A 16,382-nucleotide genomic window follows, 5' to 3' on the forward strand; every position below is an offset into this window, starting at 1 on the left:
TTTCCAAGCAAGTACTTCAAACTTGCAAATCAGCATACTTTCAGCTGCGAAAGATCGCATCCATTCGCCACTTTCTTACTCCTCAGGCTGCTCTAACTCTGGTCTGTGCCCTTGTCCTCTCAAAGCTAGACTATTGTAATTCTTTGTATGCAGGCTGCCCTCAGTTTCTCTTGGATAAGTTACAAAAGGTTCAAAACTCTGCCGCTCGTCTTGTCTGTAAGGCGAAGAAGTCTGACCATGTTACTCCGCTCCTTGAATCTTTACACTGGCTGCCTGTCTCTGCTCGTGTGCAATACAAAATTTGTACATGATGTTATAAATCATTGTGTGGAGCTCGGACGGATCGCTCGATCTCGGATCGGACGGATCTAGGATCTCCCCTTATCAAGGGGGGGTTAATCCCCTTGTCCTTTTATCTGGCCGACCCGAGTCCTGGAAGTTATACGCTCCTTCCGGTCGGTATTAGGTAGGGTTATTGGTCAACTTAGTCCTAATACCTAATTACTAACACCGACCGTGAAGCAGGGAAATAACTCCCGCCCGAACCACGGCGTTAGTGGACACGCCGAGCGAAGCGAGCCGCGATTTGGGCCGTTAACAAGGACTAAACCCGATTATGGCGGTTCCGATCGTGCCACGTTTACCCAATGGAGAAAAGACTGATGCGATCGGATGGAGAGGAAACCCAGAAAATAGGAAGAACAAAGCGATTTATTAACAATTTACAAGAAGGAGAAGAGGAAACGAAAGAAATGTACAGGATAGGAAGAGGAAGAAGCAGTTACACAGGGCAGCCTTAAACAGTCTTATTCTTAATACCCCAGGACAAACGGGCCCGTCTCACATACACACTCACATGGGGATTGTAGATGGTTGATGGTCACCAGCGCGTCCAGGCTCCAGCCCGGCTCCGGTCTCCATGTATCTCGGTGACGGCTTCGTTCAAGCGACGACTCTATGACCTTAGAGCTGCCGCGCACCAGCACCAAGTCATTTGGCGAGAAATCCTTTTCCTTTGCTGCACCTCTGCTCTGGAATGACTTGCCTTCCTCTGTTCGACATGTTGACTCTCTTCCTGCCTTTAAAACCTCCCTCAAAACCTATCTGTTTCACAAGTCTTTCAAAGTCCAAGTCCTGTTTTCCCTTTGGTTTGAGGTGGGACAGAGATCGAGAGTATGTCTGTGTACGTGTGCGGGGGAGGAGGAGGGGAGAGTACACATATGTGGGTTTTGAATGGGGAGGGAGAGGAATAGGGCAAGAGTGAAGGTGTGTCTGTGTATGTGTATGTTTGTGTATGTGTGTGCGGTGTGTGTGCGTTCGCATGATAATGTAAAGCGCCATGAGGGTCGTTAACTCTGCTTGATGACTCTGCTTGACTCTTAACTCTCTTGATAAGACTCCTTTATTATTATTATTTTTATAATAGGGCGCTCACCTGGTACCCCTGGGCGCTCACCTGGTAGAATAAAGCAGTATACTACGCTGACTAAAGGTATTTTAAACAGTATCATGGTATTTTAAACTAGTTTCAATGGTTGCTAGGAGACAGGGCAGCATGTAGAATCATACCAACATAATCATAAGACTTTAAACACAAAAAAAATACCTATTTTAGGGGGTCAAACCCCCTATATACCCCACTAGGACCCAATTTTTTTTTAATGCCGTGAACAAACTTTGGTACAACACGGGTGGTGAAGGTTATGGTCAAGTTTCATCGAAATTGTGTGTAGTTTCAGAGAAGAAAGCAAATACCTATTTTGTGGGCCAAACTTGGACCCACTTTGACCCCCAATACACCCTGATTTTTAAAAATGTCGTCAACCAACTTCAGTTGCAACATGCGAAATATAATTTCAGGTAAGTTTGGTCAAAATCCCATCAGCAGTTTCGGAGAAGAAGTTTCAAGTGTTTACGGACCGATGACGCGCCATCCCACAAGCGGAACTAAGTTCCAAGTGAGCTAACAAAACAAAAGTTAGGGATAAACAACTCTAAACCTAACAATTAAAATAAAAGCTAGGGATAAACAACCCTAAACCTAACAATTAAAACAAAAGCTAGGGATAAACAACTCTAAACCTAACAATTAAAATAAAAGCTAGGGATAAACAACCCTAAACCTAACAATTAAAACAAACGCTTGGGATAAACAACCCTAAACCTAACAATGAAAACAAAAGTTAGGGATAAACAACCCTAAACCTAACAATGAAAACAAAAGCTTGGGATAAACAACCCTAAATCTAACAATTAAAACAAAAGCTTGGGATAAACATCCCTAAACCTAACAATTAAAACAAAAGCTTGGGATAAACATCCCTAAACCTAACAATGAAAACAAAAGCTTGGGATAAACAACCCTAAACCTAACAATGAAAACAAAAGTTAGGGATAAACAACCCTAAACTTAACAATTAAAACAAAAGTTAGGGATAAACAACCCTAAACTCAACGCTAACAGCATGATAAACAGGTTAACAGGCAAATAACTCGTTGTTGTGCAATGTTGAAATAAAGACATCAAAACCTTGGTCCGTTATCATTAACAACAAAGCACAACGAAACTAGGAATCACCTGTATTGTGTACTCGCACAATTCAACGGTAATAATTCTCATTATATCATACTACATGGCCTCTGGTTTGGTCTATGGTTTGGTTTGGTCTATGGTTTGGTTTGGTCTATGGTTTGGTTTGGTCTACATGGCGTCTGGTTTGGTCTATGATTTGGTTTGGTCTACATGGCCTCTATCATACTACGCCATTATAAAAATGGCCTCTAAAGGCGGTTCCAGACTACAAAAGAAACATGTCAACTGTGCCAAAGTTTCGATTTGTAAGTGGGCGCATCTTGAGAAACTTTTTCATCGGATAATCATTTTAAATGCCCTAATTGAATATTCTTGAAAATCCCCAAAGTTCACAAAAAACAAACCAAACGAAACGAGAAACGTTTACATCGGACCGGCACACCAAGACGCCGCTTTTAGCGTTAGGCCGCACAACCGGAAGTACCATTTTTGGCGTCACCTGAACGTGTACAAGTATGCAGGACATGAATGAAAGTGGCACTTCCCTAAACAGCAAGCAAGAATAGTATTCATGAAAAAGCAGCCCCACAAATATTAACATCAAGCGGAGTCGATGGAGCGCCATCGCAAACCCGGACGCTTCCCATCTGAAGCAAATGTTCCACCAGGAATGACCCAACATCAAATTTAGAGTGAAAAAAAAAACAACTTCTGTTTTGACACCTGTGACCCCAAGTCCCCACCCTCTGGGACATGAACAGGGGATAATGAATGTGTCGGTATGTACCAGTTTCCCAAATAGCTAAACAATAACATTAAGAGCACAATAATAACTTCATCTACCAAAGTTGTTTGATGAACTCGAAGTGGTTTAAATGTTGAAAAGGAAAACAAGCGCAGGTGGTTCAAGTGTTTTTGAAGTCATGGGAATGATAGTATTTGCCTAAGCAGGAGAGGCATCTCTAAAATCCGGATCAGGCTCACGAGAAGCAATAACACCTTTCAAATGCTCCTCAAAATCACCACATTGGAAATAACGAGGCAAAAGAAAGAAATAAACATCTAACTCTACCGAAATATTTGTTTTTGGGATGCTCTAAATGGACATTATACGTGGGTGGAAAGCCAGGCAGGTGGACACCTGCAATACAGGAAGAAAGATTTTCAACGTCGTCCCTTCTTCCTCCCTCCCCAATCCTCTTGCACCTTGATAAGCGGCATAACTTTTGAGGAAGGTATGCAGCAGTACGAGATCTTAATGGTCCATGACAGTGAGGTTTCCCGAAATGATTTTGTTCTCGAGGATCGAGCCTGATGGGATGACGATCTCATGTCCATGGTTTGCGATGATTATCACTGTGCCCTGCGGGAGAAATGAAGGTCGCACCTTCTTAGACACTAGCACATTACCCACAGGGTCGGGTCATTGCATTACCCATCCCCCCCCCCCTTTTATAATGACTGAGACGCACACGCACACACAACAACTCCCTAATCTCCGCCGTAAATCCTCACCCACACCTGCCAAGGTCTCAACAGCCCCCTCCAAAATCTGTCCCTTCGTTGCTCGTCCACTCCCCCCCCCCCCCCCCCCATTCCCCTCCCACCATCACCAACCCAAGTTCTCACCTCCCCCCTCCCACCCCTAAGGCATCAGTCCCCTCCCTACTTCAAAAGCCTCAACCCTCAAGCCTTAACCCCCACTGCAACTCCTAATCCCTCCTCCCACCCCACAGAAAGATCTCAGTCCCTGTCCCCCCCCCCAAAGCCTCAATCTCGCAATCCCAAATCAGCCCCATCTTTACACCCCCTCCTCCTCACCATTCCCCCACTCAAAAGCAAATGGGCATCCCCACAACGAAACAGCAGAATGTTTAACACTTTATGCTTCTCTATCATACGATCACCGCCTTCACAGAAACCCATCACGATCGCCTGTACAACTCACAATTGTAGGAGAAAATAGTCGGAAATATTAGCAAGGACTTGCGTACCCACCACAGTAAAAGCGCTGCTTGAGAGAATGCCAGTTATTTGGGCAGTGTATAAACAACAGAATGCTGCTTCGATTGCTGAGACCTATCTTCACAAGGCCCATGACACCAATCAGTTCAACAGTGTTTTAACTGTTGCCTTGGTCATTTTACACTGAAGGGAAAACTTATAGGGAGGGCATGGCGATTGTGAATATGACAGCTCCGAAAAGGCCTTTGACTTTGCGCAGCAGTAAGTGCCAAAATGGTGTCCGTAGTATAGAAATTGTGGAGTCGGTTGAAGTGTCCAACCGATGGGGGTAACTCAGACACACGCACGGTCAGACGGACGCATGCATGCACGGCTCCTTTTATAGTGCTGTAATGCTGTATAGACAAACACGTAGGTGTATATGCTAAGGCTCACATCGATGAGATTCAAGATGAATGAAATTTTCAATTCCACAATATGAATGGTGATGGAGTTGGACAGGCAAAGGATAGAATTTGTGGTTATAAGTAAAGTAGGCCTCGTGATTAGTAGTTACAAACCATAATCTATTCCACAAACATGGAGGCATGCTTTTAAATGCTGGGAGTGTCAAGATTATGGTATAGAATGAGTTAGAATGAAAGAAAGCATGGTTTATAAGCAGCATTATGTGTTCCCCGGCCTGCACGGAAAGAATAAAGGTTGGAGGTGCAGTGGGCAGGTCACCTTCAGCACAACATCCTTTCCAAATGCTACATTCCCAGACACAGTCAGATGGTCAAGCTCCAACAGATCCGGAATATTTGCGAATCGTGCCTGGAGATCCTTTACCTGGTAGAAAACAAGACACAAAAGTGGAAAACGTTTATTTTAGCTGCGGACAATAGGATGAAGTCCGTTTAAAGATAGAACCATGTGGAAGCAATCAGAGTTTCTGAGAACCTTTTTAACGTCTTTTAATGCCAATACTTGGCCAATGCCTTCCCAATGTGAACCCCTTGAGTTGCTCAGAGTTCATTGCAGTGTATAAGGCCGTTATGTGAAATATAGAGTATGGGACGCCACTCTAGTCTGATACAGCTGCTTCCAATCTAGCTCCGTTGGAGGTGATTTTCAAGGAAAAAAGAAGGAATCGCCTTTCGACCCCATTTTTCCCCTAAGAGCGGGGGTTGGCCTTTTTCTGGGCACCGTGGTCCCCTTTTTGAAGCAATGGTTTATGGCCAGAAGCCCTTCCTGCCACCAACCCTGTTGGTCGCCTCTTGCGGCACACAGGGAATTACCAGTGAACTGGTACTCAATTTGCCGACCTCGGAAGGATGACAGGCTGAGTCAACCCCCCTGGCGTTAATTAAGCGATCGACCGGGATTCGAATCCAGGATCCAAGGATTCCAAGCCGGCAACCTAACCGCTAAGCCAACACTAGGCTATGGGAGGTGATTTTCAACGCTCTGTGTTATTGGCAAATTTTAACAGGAGGTCGTGTCCCAGAATCTGCTTCTTACTTGCGACAGGTAGGTTTGTGGACTAGTCTGATAAATCACAGGCAGTGCGTTATCCTTCAGCTAGGCATCAAATCGGGTTTCCCGGCTACTGACATTATCCAGTGAACATTAACAATCCTCGAGGTGTCTTTCATAGAGCAGGCAAGTTAACGCCGTCACTCTGGCCAACTAGATAATTGAACAGAACGACACAGCACACGTACCTGGGTAAACTCGTCACCCAACTTGATGAGCGGAATAATTTGGAACTCTCGCTGATCATTCAGGTGCAGAGCACCAGCACGACACGCGTACAAGTTTGACCGGACAAGTAGCAGGTCCGAGGTCTTCTTGACGGGAAGGAAGCGAGAGCGTGGCACAGTAACTCCGAGGGCATTGTCAAAGCATTTCATCGCGGCTCCAATGGCACGCTCCAGTTGTAGGCAGTTCAGCCCATTGCTCAGAGTCTACCGGCGTTGGGGAGACAGCGGATAGAAAACATTTATTTTAAATCTTATAACTATATAATTCCCTTTCAGAAGCAAATTCATACCTTATTGAGCTTTTGATTACAGCAAATAAAAAAAAGTATTGCGACATACAGTCACATGAAAAAGTAAGTACACCCCATGTAAAGTTTTGACTTTTTCAACATATTTCAACATACAGCTATTTGATCTTCATTTCAACAATATTGATAGATAAAGGTGATATAATATAACAAATATCATGAAACATTTACATTTTGTAGTCCATTGTATAATTTAAATAAACATAAATGCACATTTCGAATGTGGAAAAAGTAAGTACACCCCGACATTTATCACTACTTCAAATACCTAAAATTAGAATCAGGTGCACCAGCTCAGGTGCAAATGACTAGAACATCGTTATAGAGGATCTTGGAGGAACCTGTCTTCTTTAAACCTCAGACATTTAGGTTGGTTTGCTCTTTGTTGCTGAAGTGTGCGGCATCACCATGCCTAGATGAAAAGAGCTCTCTGAGGCTTTCAGAAAGAAGGTTATAGATGCCTACGAGTCTGGGAAGGGATTTAAAAAGATCTCCAAACAATTTGAAATCAATCATTCGACTGTCCGGAAGATCATCTACAAGTGGAGAAGATTCCAAACAACTGCCAACTTGTTCAGGCCAGGCTGCCCCAGCAAGTTCAGCCCGAGAGCAGACCGCAAGATGCTGAAAGAGGTCTCTAAGAACCCCAGAATGTCATCAAGGGACCTACAGGTAGCTCTTGCCACTGTTGATGTCAAAGTGCACGAGTCTACCATTAGAAAGAGGCTGCACAAATTTGATCTACATGGGAGGTGTGCCAGGAGGAAACCTTTGCTGTCCAGAAAGAACATCAGGGCAAGACGAAAGTTTGCCAATGAACACCTAGGCAAAGACCAGCACTTCTGTAACAATGTGCTCTGGACAGATGAGTCAAAGGTAGAGCTATTTGGCCACAGTACCAGAGACATGTTTGGCGAAAACCAAAGACAGCATTTGACCACAAGAACCTGATACCAACTGTAAAGCATGGTGGTGGAAATATTATGGTTTGGGGCAGCTTTGCTGCATCAGGGCCTGGGCAGCTCACCATCATAGAATCCACTATGAATTCTTCATTGTACCAGAGGGTGCTTGAGGATAATGTGAGGCCATCTGTCAGAAAGTTGAAGCTCAACCGAAGGTGGACCTTGCAACATGACAATGACCCTAAACATACCAGTAAATCCACCAAGGAATGGCTGAAAAGAAAGAAATGGAGGGTTCTGGAATGGCCAAGTCAAAGCCCGGATCTAAATCCCATCGAGATGTTGTGGGGGGATTTGAAACGAGCTGTTCATGCAAGAAACCCCTCAAACATCGCACAGCTGAAAGAATTCTGCATAGAGGAGTGGGCAAAAATTTCTCCCAGTCGATGTCAGAGACTGGTAGACAGTTATAAGAAACGCCTACTTGAGGTTGTTTCTGCCAAAGGGGGCAATACCACCTATTGGAGCCAAGGGTGTACTTACTTTTTCCACATGCGAAATTTGCATTTATGTTTATTTAAATTATACAATGGACTACAAAATGTAAATGTTTCATGATATTTGTTATATTATATCACCTTTATCTATCAGTATTGTTGAAATGAAGATCAAATAGCTGTATGTTGAAATATGTTGAAAAAGTAAAAACTTTACATGGGGTGTACTTACTTTTTCACGTGACTATATATATATAGATATATATATATATATATATATATATATATATATATATATATATATATATATATATATATATATATATATATATATATTATATATATATATATATATATATTGATATATATATAAAATTAGCTTTATCGTGGCGTATTTCCAAAGAAGATTTATGGTGGCGTTTTTCCAAAGACACTTTTAATAACAAAATTAATGATAATCGCATCTATCTATAATTCCAGTAATCTCTGTATGTCTGTATGTCTGTATGTCTGTATGTCTGTGTGTCTGTGTGTCTGTGACCGCTGTTTCTCGACAACCACGGGTCCGATATACTTTAAACTTGCCAGGTATATTGCTGGGGACCCGAGGATGTGCCTTTTCAAGGTTTGAAATTAATCGGACAAGTAGTTACCGAGCTATGTCCAAAAAACGATTCAACCAATCAGAGAGCAGCGAGCTCTCACGTGTGCCGAACGTGGCGAACAGACTCTGCCTCGGACGGCACATTTGAGAGCGTATTCATTTATTTCACGTTGGCAAACTACGTTGGCGCTATGTTGGCGTTAAACTATGTTTTAAAACTAATTAGCGATTCATCGTAACTGCGATATGCGACCTTCCGGACAGTGAAGACTGCACTTCCGGCAGCCAATCACAGAACACGTTGTTGCGTAGGCGTGGCCGATGTGAGAGCGAGCCGAGCCGAGCGCGTGCACCATTACGGTTCGTAATTCGATTTCTTCCGGAGAAAATAATAATTTCTCGATTTCTTATGCGCACTTTAAAAACATTCTCCCAATTCAGAATCGGACAAGTAGTTACCGAGCTATGGCGATTTAGCCGTTCGCCGTTCGCTTTGCCTTTGGGAATGGACCAAACCATTTCATGTAAATAGAGGGGGGGGGTTCTGTGGTCGTTACTGGCTTTGCGAATGGACCAAACCATTTCATGTAAATAGAGGGTGGGGATATAATTTTAGATATATATAATATAGTACGGGCATGCCCTAGTATTGTTAATGTTATTATAATACAATATATATATATATATATATATATATATATATATATATATATATATATATATATATATATATATATATATATATATATGCAAACACATATATATATATATATACACACAAGACAATGTGTTCTCAAGCATTCAAGTATATAATTCAATTTAAATAAAGGGTTAAAGGTGTATAAAAAAATAAATTCCAGGTTTTACCGTTGTTTTACCCAGTGTCAATTACGTCACCCTATCTAACACATGACATTAGTTATTTGTATTGTTTGTGTTTCCCTGTGTTTGTGTATTGTTTGAGTACCAGTTCACTGGTAATTCCCTGTTTGTCGTTAAAGGCGGCAAAAAGGGTTGGCGTCAGGAAGGGCATCCGGCCGTAAAACATTGCTTCAAAAAGGGGACCAAAAAAACCAACAACAACCACGGTTCCCGAAAAAGGCCAACCCCCGCTTTGCGGGGAAAATGGCCTCTAAAGGTGGTTTTATTTTTATTTTATATAACGTCTTTATAAATTGAGTTTCCTGCTTGGAACGATTTTCAATTTTGTTTAACAGCCAGGTCAACAGAATAAAAATATAATCTCACTCCTCTGGGCATGTGCGATCACAACAAATTCAGAGCCAAAATATGGCAAAACGTCAAACTTGTCTTCCGATGCATGTTCAAAATGGAACATTCAATTCAAATAAGCTGTTCCTTGATCATAAACCGATAAGACAGACAGACGGACATGAACCAATTGTGTAACCCCGCTTTTTGCTTAGCGTGTTAACCAGATATCTGCGACCATAAAGTGTTCGCCAAGGGTCCTCCCCCGGCATCCATGATCTAATAATGGCCTTGACCTTCAACATTTAGGGAAAGAGTGCAAATTAAGAAAATGTGTCCCCATCTACAATCTAGCCATAAAACTCAACATCATGAAAATCGGAGGAAATTATTTAAGAAGTTATGATCAAAAAGGTGTTTTTTGTTAATTAGATCACAATCCGAAAGGTAGGTCAAGGACACAAATCAAGTATCAGGTATTAGGTGCACAACTTCAATGCAGTTACACTATTATGTTGCAAGAACATCTTGGAAGGCCAAGCGGTCTTTGAGATTCCGCATTGGCAAAAAACACTTCTTTTTTTTTCAGACCGTCATTTGACCTTGACCTTTAACCCGGAGGGGTATGATTAACCCCAAATGTAAATGCGCCTTACTCAAGGCCATCTAGGGAGGGCAAAAGATAGGACAAACCTTTGTCAAGGTATGGTGAAAAATATTAAAATATCAATAATTAGGACATTACCTTAAAAATTAGGTCAAAGTGAAAAAAAAACACGTCAACCCCGCATACATTTTATTCCCATTATTGATGCAAATTTTCATTCAGAAAGTCCCAGCTGGCTGGTGATATAGCTGAAAAGATATAGATGAAAGCTGGAAAGATATAGCTCAAAAATTGGCAGGAAAAAAAAAAAAAAAAAAAAGAAAGAAAAAAATCTAAGTGGTGGTTTAGTACTTCTATGTGTCAAAGATACTTTGAGGTACCATTTAAAAAAGGGGGCGGGACTAAATGTAGAAACAAACCTTACAACACGTATATAAACATTCCCCTATCCTATAAGGAGAGGCCGAACTAGAACGAACATTCAGAGTGCAGACCCTCGGCAGAACTTGGTATTTGTGGTGTTATAGAAGTTCTAATTGTACATACTTTTTGACATACTCACATTCAATTGTACATATTTTATAAGAGATACTCGGTTGAAAAAAAAAATAGAACGTGTACTACTGGCTACCACTAGGTGGCGTTTGTGGCCTACTTTAGCAGATTGTGTGCAAACAGACAGACAAACACCCCCAAATGCAATACCCTACCCTCTGGCAGGGTAATAACTAATAATTACACAGAACCAGCACGAAACATCATAGCAGAGGTAAATCTGACCCTTTGGTTTGCAATTATCTCCATGTTGATGCTGTTGGTGCGACGGAGACGTTCACATGCAGCCAGGGAGATCCAGAGGTTGTTGGTGTTGAAAAAGGGGAAGTTGGAAACAGACTTGAAGTCATCAACGTGCTCATATGGTACCTGTGCCATCTCAAGAAGTCGCAACTTGCCTTCATAATGGATCAGAGTTCCACCCTGCCGTGCAGGGTAAATTTGTATTATCACAAAATCTCGACATGGGACGTGTGGAGATGTGAAGAGCAGGCAAAGCCTTAAAAGGAATTGATTTGGTTAAACTTCAATTCAGTTTAGAGCCCAAGCATCTAAATTTTTAGATTCTAAAACATGGGGTAAGCACATCTCAGCATCAGAAGAGGCTTTCAGATATTACATTACTACTGAAACAGGTGAATGACAAATATTACTCTCCCAATACAGAAAGTTTGCGATTGAAAGCTCAACAAACTATACCAGAATCAAGGATGATGACCTAAATAACCGATTATCTCTATCATGGCTTTCATTACTGCAGTGGAGTTTTTGAAAACAGCATCACAAAATTACGACATGGATAGCATCATTCCTCATCTGGATTATACAGATTCAATGGCTGAAGAGTCAGTCACAAGACGCTCCACTTCCACCCCCATTCTATCCCCAAATAATCATACTAAAATACGCCATTTGTGTCTGTCTGTCTGATGATTTTTGGAAGCCAATACATTCTGTCGTTACTTATCCAATCTCAACCAAACTTGACAGGATGACGAAGGGTTACACAATGAAGGTTGTAGCGGCGCATTCATTTGCCCCCCTCCCCACGGGGGTTTTCTCCCCCCAAGCGGGTTTGCCCATCATTGCCGTCAATGGGGTTGCACGTTGAGGTGTATATCAATGTTAAATTAGCTTTATCGTGGCGTATTTCCAAAGAAGATTTATGGTGGTGTTTTTCCAAAGACACTTTTAATAACAAAATTAATGATAATCGCATATTGTTAATGTTATTATAATACAATATTAATACTAATAATGTCCCACTTCCCCAAGGCGTTTTTCCTGCAGTGATAACATGTATAAATAGCTTATAGTTATAATGGCGTTTCCGTGGGAGCAACGGCTTCGACAGGAAGTAAAAATATTATAAACCACAAACACGTATGCTTAGCTTTTTAAACAGTCGCTCGTGCTCTTTATAACACTAAATGAAGAAATTTGGAGGAATCCCGACATCCGTGAAGTAAGGTTTACTTACAAAACTGAGCGAAGATCTACTGTACTCTATATACCCTACAAATGTTGGCTTAATAACATGGTCCTTTCTGCCACTAACGTGGCATTTATTGTAGCGAACTTTTGAAACTCGCTCCTTCTGTTTAACACGAAACTGAAAGGGAGAAGCTCGGGTTGTGCTCCTTTACCAAGCAGCTAGCTAGCGCTCGCCAAGCCAGCCGTTTAACGGTTTTGAATGCAATGCTTGCTCGAATGCTTAAACCACTTGGCGATCCCTCCACAAGAAACTTGGTAAATGAACACACCCAATGTTCTTGAGACCCGATCATAGAGAGACTGTAATCTATATACCCCAAAGAGGAATGACCCTTCCTGTGTGTGTAAAAAAACAAAAACCACCTTTAGAGGCCATTTTTCCCCGCAAAGCAGGGGTTGGCCTTTTTCGGGAACTGTGGTTGTTGTTGTTTTTTTGGTCCCCTTTTTGAAGCAATGTTTTATGGCCGGATGCCCTTCCTGACGCCAACCCTTTTTGCCGCCTTTAACGACAAACAGGGAATTACCAGTGAACTGGTACTCAATTAGCCGACCTCGGAAGGATGACAGGCTGAGTCAACCCCCCTGGCGTTAATTCAGCGATCGACCGGGATTCGAACCCAGGATCCTAGGATCCTAAGCTGGCACCCTAGCCGCTAGCCCAACACCAGGGTCTGTGTGTGTAGAGAATTAAAATACACAATACGGTTGGTTAATCAATAATAGAAGAGGCTGGAGTAATTTTAACAAATCTTTAATAATAACAATCAGTGTGTGTGTGTGTGTGTGTGTGTGTGTGTGTGTGTGTGTGTGTGTGTGTGTGTGTGTGTCCTCCATAACTCCAAAACCATGAAACCTAGCAGCCCCAAACTTTGCATGCATCCTTCCTGAACTCCAAGAGACTGCATGAATGAAAACGGGGTGTTTGGGTGTGTTGAAACACCCTTTTTGAAGGTGATTAAAGAGGTGCTCATAACAAATAAAGAATAAAAAAAAGCCTTACCAAAATGGCAGTCCGCCATCTTCGTCAGCCCAGTCACATCGCTGGTTCTTTAGCAGCAAGTTGATTTTGACCTCGTGAGACTGTTCACCAATTAACAGGGAACGTGAGCTGAGTCTAGACCAGTGGTTCTCAAACGTTTTTGGACTACCGCCCCCCTTCTGCCCTCTTGGACCGGCCCAATGCCCCCCTTGTCCTATCGTTCATGGTCGGACACCCAGAATTTATGTAGATAGGAAGCAAAAATGACAGAAGCCAAATATTTTCTGAATAATATTTTACTTTATTTTACTTTTCTTTTTATTTTATTTTGCACGACCTACAATGTTTCAGCAGAACAGGTCCAGGTGAGGCAAACTGGGAATCTGTTATCACAGGCCCAAATACCGTTAGTGTGAAGGGTGGGCCTGGTGACTCGCTGCGAGATTACGAACGTCTGGCTCCATCTCAGTGAGGTAGAGATGCAGATCACCCCTCTTGGTAATGTCAAGGCGGTTTCGATACTTGGTCAGCAGCACCATCACGGCGCTGAACCCTCTTTCAACGAGGTGTGATGTGGGGAACGCCATCAGCAGCAGTTCACCCTCTGTCCACATTGCGGGGTATTCGCCGCGCTCCAGAATCCAGAATTTGCCGTATTCATGCTGCGAGAATGTTGCCTTCGCCTCATCATCATTGTGGAGGTTGGTAATTTCGTCCTGTAATTCGCGCTTCACATCTTGAATGTCACATTTGAATGGGTTGATCACCCATGCTGGCACCGACAGTTCTAGCATGACTCTGAAACGCTGCTCCATATCTCCACGAATCTTCTCAAGGTGATTGCAATAAACGAGCAGCTCTTCATCAGCAACAGCAGTTTCCTTTGCCAACTGGGGAAAGTGGTACATATCTCTGCGGCCGAGGGTTTCCCTGTGCAGAGTCGCCTTGGTTACGAACGCGCCGATCACTTTCTTTGCTTTAATCAGCGTCATATGGTCACCCTGGAGTTGTTTGTTGACATCATTCAGTATACTGAATATGTCCGTGAGGTAAGCCACATCATGCTCAATCGCATTCACTTTCTCCGATAGCTCCGTATCAATTTCCGACAGAAACTCGACCACTGTTGAGAAGAGGGCATGGAAACGGGTCAAACAAGCGCCTTTGGACAACCATCGAACTTCGGTATGCAACAGGAGCCGCTCGAATGCCTCATCGTTCTCCTGGCAAAGCTGACGAAACAGCCGATCATGCAGAGATGACACCTTGATTTTATTCACTGCTTTGATTACTGTTTGGAGTGATGTATGAAGTCTGGTGCTGAGAGCTTTTGCTACAAGATGCTGGCGGTGCACGACACAGTGAATGGCGAACACGGACGGTACCTGGTTCTTCAGAAGCGCAATAAAACCACGCTGGCGGCCAACCATCGCTGGTGCCCCGAGAATGTTCTCCATCGGTATGTTCTTATCAGTAAAGTACTTCTCCAACGTTTGGAAGATGGAAGAACCCTTCGTATCGGTCTGGAGAGAGCGGGCAAACAACATTTCTTCCACCATTTCCTGATCACGGATGAAGCGAACGTAGCAGAGTAACAGAGCTTCACTGTCACGCAAAGTGGACTCATCCAGCTGGATGGCGAAGTGTGTGCTTCTCAGCTCACTACACAGCTTATCTTCTACATCTGATGACATTTCATCAATCCGCCTGGCCACGGAATCATTGCTGAGCGCAATCGACGAGAGAACTAGATTTGGATCCTGGCCCATAACGGTTTTTATCACTTCCCCAACAGCTGGTTTGATCAACTGTTCACCGATTGAATACGGTTTTCCAGATCTGGTGATGAGCAATGACAGCTTATACGACGCTTCCAGTCCTTTATCCACGAGCTTTTGGCTGGCTTTGAACATCGTCGTTACCGTGGGTCGCTTCTCAAATTTCTCTTTCAGCGATTGGAAATAGCTGACCTCTGCACGAGCCTTGCCACTGTGCTTTTTACTCATGTGCTCGCTCAGTCGAGATGGTTTCATTGCTTCATTGGACAGCGTGATACCACACAACAAACACATCGGTAACTGTTTGTTCGTCGGAGATGGACTGAATCCATACTTGATGTATTCAAAGGAACACTGACGACACTTTTTCTTTGAGGCCGACATCTTGAAGCCAACCGGACGTGAAGGTTTTTTGAATAACGAAATCAACAAGCCAAATTGTCGAAAGACTAACACCAGCGCTAACACTGACTGTCCATACCTTGCCCAATGTCTGTGCTGGCAAGGCTAGGCTGTAAAGTTGAACCAGGCATGTTGAATAGTCCAGCACGAATATAGTGTATTATATCCCGCATAAAAAGATTCTTGCAAGCCGATTGGTTGAAATGGCACCACGTGACAAAAATTAGTGTTGTACTATTGGCCGCATTGGCGGCCAATAGTATTTCGCTGGGGTCACACACTATCATGTTTGTTGCGTGAGCATGTATGGACAAGAAAATACCTACACGACATCAGCGAATATGTGATCATAAAAACCATACGAAGGGGGAAAGAATGTGGTCGTCGATTGGATGGCCAATTTGCCGAATGGCGCCGGGTAACCTGTTCAGACTGCAGGAAGCCCAATGAGCGCTTCAAATCGCCGCTGCTCCTCTAAATTGCCAGTGCCCCCCAAATCATTGCCAGCGCCCCCCTACCGCCCGTGGACTCTCGAGTGCCCCCCTGAAAGTTCCCAGCGCCCACTGGGTGGCGGTAGGGACCACTTTGAGAACCTATAGTCCAGACCATCGCCAGACAGGTTTCCTGCATCGGTCCTACGTATACGTGTGGATATTTGGAAAGACAAGGGTGTCCGGAAAAGAATAAGGTAAGTCTCGTGTTTGTGAGGTTTGTCGTTTTCGACTTAGTAATGTTTTAAAATATGGCCCGTAGGCCATTTGTCTCGGCTTGGTCTTGGTTAGATGCTAGGCCACTCGG

General features: G+C 43.2%; 1 protein-coding gene across 7 annotated transcripts in view; it reads right to left on the minus strand.

The window, feature by feature from the left end:
- Positions 1–693: 693 nt before the first annotated feature.
- LOC137426563 (UTP--glucose-1-phosphate uridylyltransferase) overlaps positions 694–16,382 on the minus strand; it is a 55,237-nt gene continuing 39,548 nt past the window's right edge. For 6 of the 7 annotated variants that reach the window (XM_078779284.1, XM_078779283.1, XM_078779285.1 and 3 more), the window contains exons 9-12: positions 11,157–11,354; positions 6,205–6,447; positions 5,225–5,329; positions 694–3,896 (exon numbers count right to left, since the gene is read on the minus strand). In XM_078779284.1, coding sequence (XP_078635410.1) covers positions 3,789–3,896; positions 5,225–5,329; positions 6,205–6,447; positions 11,157–11,354 — 654 coding nt within the window. In that variant the 3' untranslated portion in view covers positions 694–3,788. The remainder of the gene's footprint in view (positions 3,897–5,224; positions 5,330–6,204; positions 6,448–11,156; positions 11,355–16,382) is intronic. The other variant, XR_013623651.1, reaches the window with a different exon arrangement.

This window comes from Myxine glutinosa, chromosome 5 (genome assembly GCF_964187855.1).
Source record: "Myxine glutinosa chromosome 5, kmMyxGlut1.1, whole genome shotgun sequence".
NCBI lineage: Eukaryota > Metazoa > Chordata > Myxini > Myxiniformes > Myxinidae > Myxine > Myxine glutinosa.